This window comes from Cucurbita moschata, unplaced genomic scaffold (genome assembly GCF_002738365.1).
Source record: "Cucurbita moschata cultivar Rifu unplaced genomic scaffold, Cmos_1.0 Cmo_Scf00050, whole genome shotgun sequence".
NCBI classification, from domain to species: Eukaryota; Viridiplantae; Streptophyta; class Magnoliopsida; order Cucurbitales; family Cucurbitaceae; genus Cucurbita; species Cucurbita moschata.
In genome coordinates this window covers 299,771-308,855 of record NW_019268566.1, presented here as the reverse complement: position 1 = coordinate 308,855, position 9,085 = coordinate 299,771, and the positions used below count along the sequence as shown (strand labels likewise).

The 9,085-nt window shown below is 37.9% G+C and overlaps 2 protein-coding genes across 5 annotated transcripts; one reads left to right on the top strand and one right to left on the bottom strand.

Moving 5' to 3' along the window:
* Positions 1-1,024: 1,024 nt before the first annotated feature.
* Positions 1,025-5,827, bottom strand: LOC111435794 (protein YIPF6 homolog). Its single transcript, XM_023073347.1, has 3 exons — positions 5,149-5,827; positions 2,848-2,922; positions 1,025-1,566 (listed from the first exon to the last, which is right to left on the bottom strand). Exons 1-3 carry the CDS (start codon positions 5,647-5,649, stop codon positions 1,306-1,308), a joined length of 837 nt encoding a protein of 278 aa, XP_022929115.1. The 5' UTR covers positions 5,650-5,827; the 3' UTR covers positions 1,025-1,305.
* Positions 5,828-5,999: 172 nt separating this feature from the next.
* Positions 6,000-9,028, top strand: LOC111435788 (pentatricopeptide repeat-containing protein At3g61360). 4 transcript variants are annotated; one of them, XM_023073337.1, is made up of 3 exons: positions 6,000-7,611; positions 8,204-8,365; positions 8,672-9,028. In XM_023073337.1, the coding sequence occupies exon 1, from the start codon at positions 6,067-6,069 to the stop codon at positions 7,597-7,599; it is 1,533 nt and encodes a 510-aa protein (XP_022929105.1). In that variant the 5' UTR covers positions 6,000-6,066; the 3' UTR covers positions 7,600-7,611; positions 8,204-8,365; positions 8,672-9,028. The 4 variants fall into 4 exon arrangements, with proteins under 4 accessions (XP_022929105.1, XP_022929106.1, XP_022929104.1 ...); XM_023073338.1 differs by having other exon boundaries at positions 8,192-8,365; XM_023073336.1 differs by having other exon boundaries at positions 8,118-8,365.
* Positions 9,029-9,085: the final 57 nt, after the last annotated feature.

The following is a 9,085-nucleotide window of genomic DNA, read 5'->3' as shown; positions in this document are numbered from 1 at the left end:
GTTAGTGGCCTAATTTTAAATTTCAATGGGTAAATTTACTTTAAATCTTATAAAAAATGTAATTCATTGAGCGATGAGGTAGACCATAGAAACTACTTTCACAAACTATGAGTTTTTTTAGTTTAATAGTTACAAGATGGAAATCGAACATTCAATTTTTGATATATTAATTAATATTTTATCTACTGAACTATGCTCAAATTGATCTACTTGTATAAAGTTGTTATAATTGTTCATAATCAGTAATAAGTTCATTGCTATGTGCATTAGAGTAAGATTCATTACAATAATTTGGGTTTAAAAATGCACGTCCTTCTACTTAATTCCATGTTTAGCTTGGTTACGTTTCTTTTAGGAGAATCAAATACACTTAATTCCATGTCGTACAACTTTGTTGGCAGCACAGTTTTGTGATTTATTAATGAACCTAAAACTTTGAGTATTTGTCAAAAAGGCCCGAGACATAGACTCATTTGTCAAAGTCTTGATTGTCATAAGATATTCTAAAGTAGTCGAACAAGCATCCAACCCATCGTACAACCTCATTAGCAGTGCAATTTTGTGATATGGTAATGAACCTAAAACTTTGAGTATTTGCCAAAGAAGCTCGAAACATAACCTCATTTGCTAAAGTCTTGATTGTCGTAAGACATTCTAAAATAGTCAAGCAAGCATCCGGAAACCCCTATTAAACAAAATAAAAGAGCAAATTATTTCTTCCGCAAAATTTGGCACCCATCGTACAACCTCGTTAACAACACAGTTGTGATATGTTAATAAACCTAAAAATTTGAGTATTTGCCATTGAAACTCGAAACATCTACCTCAAGTGATTCTCATATTCATCAACCTTGAATAACAACAATATAATAATCCGAGGGATCCATAGATGTAACCAAGCAAATCCCCCACATTAAGAAATTATCATAATACAATTCACTCTCAAATATTTCACCATAGCTTCGGTCAAATATTTTCCAATTCCCAGAAATTATTTTCAACAGTTCTGATTCCAGACGAGAAATAGCCATAAAATGATTGCATTCAAGAAATGAAGGCATATCATAATTACAAGAAATATTACACGGTCTTGGATTTCCATGAAAGAAAACTTGCAAGACAGTGAATATGATGATGTAGGCAGATCTGAGTTTCAAGACATTATATGATATAAGTCAAAAAGAAAGGGTTACAGTAAGGTGAGAGAAATATTGATCAGTTCATGAGGTTCCTAAATCATTACTCAATCATCATATCGATCTCTTCTTACCAAAACCCTTTTAAGAGCACCATTGTTAATGCATCTCAATTAATGGCAATGATCAGAAAACCAACTGATACATACATAAGGAACACAGGATAGAGTGCAAGAGCTTTTCTTCTTGGGTTCACAGCTGAACTCATGAAAGGATATGCAGCCCAAGAACTCCATGCCAAGGTCACACATACCACGGCTATCTTCACTACTACATTGTCCTTCATCATGCAGATCAATGCTCCAACATCTAGAGGAAACAGGCAATATCCCAAAAGACTCAAGCTTTGGAAGAAGATTATTTGTCCACCCTGCAGTAACCAAAGTGCAACTCTCCAGTTATTTTTGTAATAGACTAGAGATATGTAGCAACGAAAGCTCATTAGGGGCGGTGAGCAACGCTTATATCTGATTAGACAAGACAAAACATGGCACTAAAAGCATTTTCCCACGAACTACGAGCTTTTCCTTTTAACGAACTTCCACAAAGGAGATGGATGCCATAAACCAATGTATATATGAATACATAGAATATTAAAAGTCAACCGGAAGGATGAGAAAGAGAAATTTCCATTCTACAGGGAGGAGGGAGATTTCTAGGGGGGGGCTTAATAAACAAGGAAAACCATCAGAAAAAGGTGGCCTTGGTGTAGAGAATTTGAAGAAAATGAATTAAGCTTTGATATAAAGTGGTAAGAAGGGGAACTTTGGAAAATTCTAATTACTAACATCTATATGTATAGTTAGAGAAACTAAATCAGAAAGCTTGCCGAGCGTCTTTTGGAGGGCCTTCTTTCTGTTATTTCAGATCAGAGATTTTTTCTAAGGGGAAAGGATTTGTGAGTTTGGGATCCTAATCCTCCTAGGTATATCTCTTCTCCTTTGTTTTCTCCGTCCTTTGTTCCCTTTCTCTAATTCAGGGGGCCTCTGTTTTCTCCTCTCTTGTGGAAGGTAAAAGTTCCTAGGATCGAATCCAGCGTCACACTACCTTGGTTTTGCACCTTCTGTCTGGGTTCTTTGTAAACAACAGGAGGAGGAACTTGATCATCTCTTGTGGGGTTGCCACTTTGCTTAGTCTCTCTGGAGTTGATGCTTCCGTTTGCTTGGAATTGCGGTGGTGTGTAATAGGGGCTATCAGCTTTTGTTCAAGGAGGACATGATGAACTCGTCATTTTGTAATAAGGGGAGGATCTAGTACCAAGCTTGTTTTGCTATCTTGTGAAGAGAGTGATTTAGGAGAAACAATAGAATTTTTAGAGGTGGGGACATATCCTTAGAATTTTAATGGTATGGAAATTGCGTTTAAAAGTAAAAAAACCAAACATGAAATTAATTTTGAATAATTTTAAGAATCTCTCGAGAGTAATTTTAAGCATGACAAAAGTGATTTTAAATAGTTGAAAATTACTCCCGAACATGCCCTTACACTCTTTTAAGTTCTAACAATAAACACAATCAAGAAGACCGCACAATGCAAGATTAAATAAGTATCAACTCTATGTTCCAATCGACAAAACAAATGTGATGATTAAAAGCATGTTCTTGAATAGAAGAGTGGTAAGGAAGCAGGAAAGAGTGAAAAATTTAGTTACCAGAAGAAGCACGTTCAAGGTCAGAATCACTGCACCAGCAGCAAGAAGTGCAAATGCAACAGCAAAAACCTCAGACTGAAAAGAGAATCAATTCATATCATTAGTAGAATAACAAAAAAAAAAATAATAATAATAAAAGCCAATATTTGATGAATGACAGTTCAGTGAAAGCAGATATAGAGAGTAAGAATAAAGGGCAAACAACGGTTGAAAAATATCAAATAGATAAATAGATAATGGTTAAGAATGTTTCAAATGCTAAGGTGACTGTGGAATATAAGAAAACAACAACATTATAAAGATATTTCACCACACATCCCCATTGAGCATCACAAATAAGGACAAGTTAAAAGTGTTTTTTTCAATATAAACATATGTACATATATATTTGTTTTTTTTAGTTTAACATTTAAAGTGGTGGGGAATCGAACTTATCTTTGGGATGGTAACAGTGTCTTATGCATGAAGTTATGCTTGAATTGGCTACGTACATATATACCGAACTTGACCTTTAAATAGAAGGATATAACTATTCTTCCATGATATTGCAAAATGCAAGAATCAATGCAATTCAAGGCTATCTAGGTTTCATTTTCAAAGGCATTTGCTTCTCTCTGTTTCAGCAGGAAGTGGGGTTAGGGAAGGAAGTTTATTAGCTTGATCCAACAATGCGGCGCAGGGAAACAAAAGGAGGATCACCGCGAGCCGACTAGACTTCATCTGATTATTTTGCTAACATATATGTATACACAAGAAAGTTCATTGACAAGAACAAAACAATACAAGAGAAATGTGTGATACAAGAAACCCATCCAACGAGAACAAAATCTATTAGCATTGATAAGAGTCTCTATGTAACTCGCCAATTCTTCTATGTCTTTCTCTCCAAAAATGCAATACAACATAAATTTCTCTAAAATATTTTCTCATTCACTTTTGAGGATCGACCAGCACAAAATCTGGTGCCAGAATCCTCTGCAATCCTGACTTACCATAGGAACGTCTCGTTCTTCTGATATGACAAATGAAGAACATCTCAATTATCTCCCTGTAATCTCTATGTCTAGCAAACTGAACCAAACACATATAAGAAAACTCCAAAAAGACCATGCAAAATTACAACTCAAGAGGATATGATCCAACTCTTCCTTTGACCTCTAACAAAGAATGCAACAAAACGGTCCTATCAAAGAAGGAAACTTTCTTGAAAGCCAACCAAGAGTGTTAACTCTTCAATGGATAAACTTTCAAACTAATGAAGAATTTAACCTTCTTTGGAATTTGTACATTCCACAAAGAAGAGAAAGAAAACTAACTAAAGGGAGAAGGGCTCATCAAGCAACAAAAGAACAAGCTACAAGAAAAGCCACCGGTAGGTTAGGACTCAAAAAACAAACCCTTTCCCCTAGTGTAAGCTCAAACTCCCTATTGAAAGACAAGAGAGTCATGACATATGATGTTTCCCAATTGGACAACACACGATAAAAACAAAGTGAGAAAGAGGGAAAGCTCAAAGAATGATCCAAGACACCAAGGAGAAGGTGGGCATCGCGGGTGATGGGAGTGATATCTACTTTGGGAGAGTAAATGGGTGATGGGATCCAAGATATTCAAGAAATATCCAATGAGCTCCCTTAAGAAACATACTTCTGGGAGGATTAATGTGCGGGATATAGACCCCTCTGCATTAAATTTCCTCATTCATAACATTTTTCCTTTATGAGGAATCGTTTGGTACTTGCTAGCTACACCAATACAACTAAGGAGCAAGCTCCTTAAGGAAAATCACACAAAAGAGGTGGTCTCCAGCACTCTTCTTTCATTCATGCACATTTCAATCTCCTGAGATTTATGTCCTACAAACCATTTAAACATACTGCATCTGCATTTAAACGTTGCATTGAGCTATTTACAACACTTTTATGCGTCTATTCAATTAGATTTCAGCCATTGATTGAAGCTTAAGTGTTCCTATAATTTCCCCAGTATTCCAACGGTCTAGAATCATCGGTTCCTATTAAAATCCAATGAAACAAAACTAGCAAAGACAGTTTCAAGAAATCTGAACAAAAGCGCTCCAGTCACTTGACTGATCGCTTCCAGCTACTCTGAGACAATATACTAAGCTGCATTGGACATTTTAACAATGCGTTCAACTCGGTTTCAAATCTAAATATCTGCAGATAGTTTATCCCGAACCAGAGCACGGAAAGGCCAAAACAGGCTAATATAAGGAACATAAATCAAACAAAACACAGGCAATCAACGATTTAAACCAACTAAAATTTTGACGAGGCTGACCTTCTTGACGGATGCAGACCACGAAAGAACGAGACCAAGGAACACAATGAAAAAGAAAGGCCCCCAGAGATCCCAATCCCTCAAAGCCTTTCCAGGGTCCTCACGAAAAGGGTTGGGAAAAACCACAAGCTTCAAATTGCTGACGATCCGGGACAGATCCCTCTTGACGGTATCCCAGACCGGTTCGGTCAGAGTGTTGGGCTGCGATCCAAAACCAGTCGCCGATGCATCAGACCTGCCATTACTGGAGACGGGCAACGGCGGAGGAGCAGGGAAGACAGACGGCGGCTTCTGATTAGTCGATTTGGTGGGATGTGATGGGAGATTGGAGTGTAAAAATGGGGAAGAGGAAACAGGAATGGAAGCCCTGGGAGGACTTGGGGATCGAGCTGCAAGAACAGTTGTGGGGCCGGTTTGGACACTGGCGTTGATGAGATTTTCAATCTCGTCGATGTCCGACTGGGACGATTGATGAAGAGGAATTGTATCGCTGTGCGACATTTCCCGGGAAGGGAATTTTCTCGGGAAAATGATGAGAAAATTCGTCGAATCGAAGAAAAGAAAGAAAGAAAGAACGAAGAAGATCAGATCCAAAGAGAAAGTAACAGAAAATTTTTGGAGTTTCGGAGATTTCTGTTCGTCGACAAATGAAGGGGATGAAAAATTCTGTTAATCACCGCTAAACGTCGTCGTTCTGTAAGTACCTAAAAGTGGCGCGCTCCAACGACCAATGGATCAATTATTTACAACAAAAAAAAAAAAAAAAATTTATCTCATAAATGTATTGTTTATTAAAAAAATAATAAAATTAATACATATATTGAATTACTTGTAAAAGCTCCACTCTCCGGTCCCGGCGTCTGCAATAGTTCAACAGCGCCGCCATCTCTCTGTTCTCTGGAGAGTGAAGAACTGAAGATGGTGATTCCGACGAGGCTAACTCAAATCTCTCAAATACGCATTTTTTTCCATTCCTTTCTGATTCCTGCAGCTCCTTTTTCTACTCATCTTCATCAATCTTCAGAACCCGGAGGTGAAATCGAAAGAATCACCAAAATCATCAACGACCATCCATTTCCCGATCAGCCTCTTCGACCTACTCTTCTTCACCATATTCCATCTCCTCTTCCTTCTAACACTTTCCTGAATGACGTTCTTGGCCGCTTGTTTGCAGCGCATTCCAATGGTCTCAAGGCTTTGGAGTTCTTCAAATTCTGCCTCCACCATTCTCAAGCTTCCCCAACTCCAGATGCTTTTGAGAAGACGCTTCATATTCTCGCGAGGATGAGGTATTTCGATCAATCATGGGAGTTGATGCGTGAGATTCAACGAACTCATCCGTTTTTGCTTACTCTTAAATCCATGAGCATCTTGCTTACGAAGATTGCGAAGTTTCAATCCTTCGAAGAAACGATCGAGGCGTTTCGGAGAATGGAGAATGAAGTGTTTGTTGGAAGGAAATTTGGTACTGAGGAATTTAATGTGCTCCTTCGAGCCTTTTGCACTCAGAGACAGATGAAAGAGGCGCGATCAGTGTTCTTAAAGATGTATTCTCGATTTCCCCCAAATACTAAAACCATGAATCTCTTGCTTTTAGGGTTCAAGGAATCCAGCAATGTTACTGCTGTTGAGCTTTTCTATCATGAGATGATCAGGAGAGGTTTCAAGCCAGATGCTGTGACTTACAGCATCAGAATGGATGCATATTGCAAAAGAGGTTGTTTCGTGGATGGTTTGAGAGTTTTCGAAGAAATGAAGAGGGCAAAATTTGAGCCTACATTGGAAACAATCACTACTCTGATCCATGGAGCAGGGGTAGCAAAGGACATAGCCAAAGCACGCCAACTGTTTGATGAAATGCCTCTGAGAAATTTGTGTCCTGACATTGGGGCTTATAATGCTTTGATAAGTTCCTTGATTAGGTCTGATGATGTGAATTCTGCAGCGGCTTTAATGGAAGATATGGAAGCTAAACACATTGGACATGACAGTATGACCTATCATATGATGTTCGTAGGCCTGATGAAATTGGAGGATGTTCATGGTTTTTATGAGTTGTATAGAAAAATGATACGACGGAATTTTGTGCCGAAAACACGAACAGTAGTCATGATCATGAAGTTTTTCTGTGAAAATCGTCGAGTTGATTTGGGTTTGGATTTGTGGGGCTATCTGGTAGAGAAGGGATACTGCCCTCATAGTCATGTATTGGATGTGTTGGTAACAGGATTATGTGCCCGTGGAATGGTTCATGAAGCATTTGAGTGCTCCAAACAAATGTTGGAGAGAGGGAGGCAAATGAGCGATGCAGCATTTCTGATCATGGAGAGATCTCTTTTGCAGGCAGATGCAAAAGACATATTGGGGGAGCTTGAACAGTTGAGGAAGAAGCTTAAAACTGTTTTGCCCCCTCCAAAGCAGCTTCCATACGAGATTCCGGCATCCTCATAGACAAATTGTGTAGTAAGTTTGGAACAACCTTTTACATGATGAAAATTCCTTGGATAATCGTTAGCAGATATTGTTTGTTTTGACCTATTATATATTGCTTTTAAAATACGTCTATTAGAGGGAGGTTTTAGCTTCAAATATTATCTGTTTTGGGCCCAATATATACGGAAAGATTTCTATATTGGCTTTGGCCGATTTCTATATTGGCTTTGGCCCGTTATGTATAACGCTAGTACTGCTAGCAGATATTGTTCTCTTTAGGTTTTTCCTTCAAGGTTTTAAAATGGGTCTATTAGAGAGAGATTTTCACACATTTATAAGAAATATTTCGTTTCCTCTCCAACTAACGTGGGATCTCACACAAGTAATACAAGTAATTCAAAGTTCACTTATGGTAGCACATTTTTCTTCGAATTGAAATGTTTCTATGGTTTAGTTTATTCAAACTTTTCTTGTCACCTTATTGAAAGTATAGTTTATTCAAACTTTTATTGTCACCTTATTGAAAGTATTGCCAGATTTCTTAAACCATGGAGCTTTGCCTGCACACAATGCAGACCACATCCCTCCATATTTGACTAATCCTTTGCAGTGACCATAACAGAAATACTGTTCCATCTCAGAGCAGCCATGGATCCTCTAATACAGCAAGTGGCAAGCATGACCGGGACACTGTGCATAGCAATTTCCCAGGATCACAAGGAAGCCTCTTCGGTCGGCTCTAGATGGCATGGCCGGATTATAAGCTCGAGACGTCGAAGAGTATGTAAGTTCTGAAACTCAGATTTTGTATAGCTTTAGAATGTTGGGATGACTGAAATTTCAGTCGTGTGCTTTCTGAATATCACACATCAAATCTGTCTTTTAAATATGCTTTCAACCATCCTTGGTCGCTCAGAAAAACCTGCAAATCAAACATTTCCACTGCACAATGTAGAAGGTTATGATCTATTGAAATTGCAAACTTTGGAAGTATTCGAAGTCATTGAATGTAGCATTGTCTTTATAATTGTTTGTTCTCTCTTAGAATTCTTCAAGTCTTATTGATGTGTTTTTCCCTCTCATTCTGCAGCCTTGGGTACTCTATTGAAGCTTGCTCATTTGTTGGTCCTCCTTGAATGTCTCGTGCTCGAGCCACCCCTATTTGTTGGCAACCGCTAGGTAGGTTGTATAAGTTAAGTTGATCCAAACACTCGCAAATATTTGAAGAAAAAAAAAAACATTAAAAGGGTTTCTATGTATTGTACCCTCTGTTCTCTTTAACTTTGTATAACTTTTCACATGCATAACTTGCATAACTTGTCACATGAAGAACTTAACCTCCATTATTAAATCATGGGAGATAGAATAAGCATTTGAGTGCATTCAGCAATGTAAAAATTTTATTAAACCACTGATTGATTGAGAGATAGAATGTGTAATGAAGTTCTTCTGCTGAATTGAAAGCCACCTGAAACAAAACAAAAAAAAAAAAAAAAAAAAAAAA

Coding starts and splice junctions, on each gene's coding strand:
- LOC111435788 (XM_023073337.1), top strand. CDS start 6,067: ATGGTGATTCCGACGAGGCTAACTCAAATCTCTCAAATACGCATTTTT.
- LOC111435794 (XM_023073347.1), bottom strand. CDS start 5,649: ATGTCGCACAGCGATACAATTCCTCTTCATCAATCGTCCCAGTCGGAC. Junction 2,923..5,148: donor GGTCTGCATCCGTCAAGAAG/GTCAGCCTCGTC, acceptor TTCTCTTTTCAG/TCTGAGGTTTTTGCTGTTGC. Junction 1,567..2,847: donor CCTTGAACGTGCTTCTTCTG/GTAACTAAATTT, acceptor TGGTTACTGCAG/GGTGGACAAATAATCTTCTT.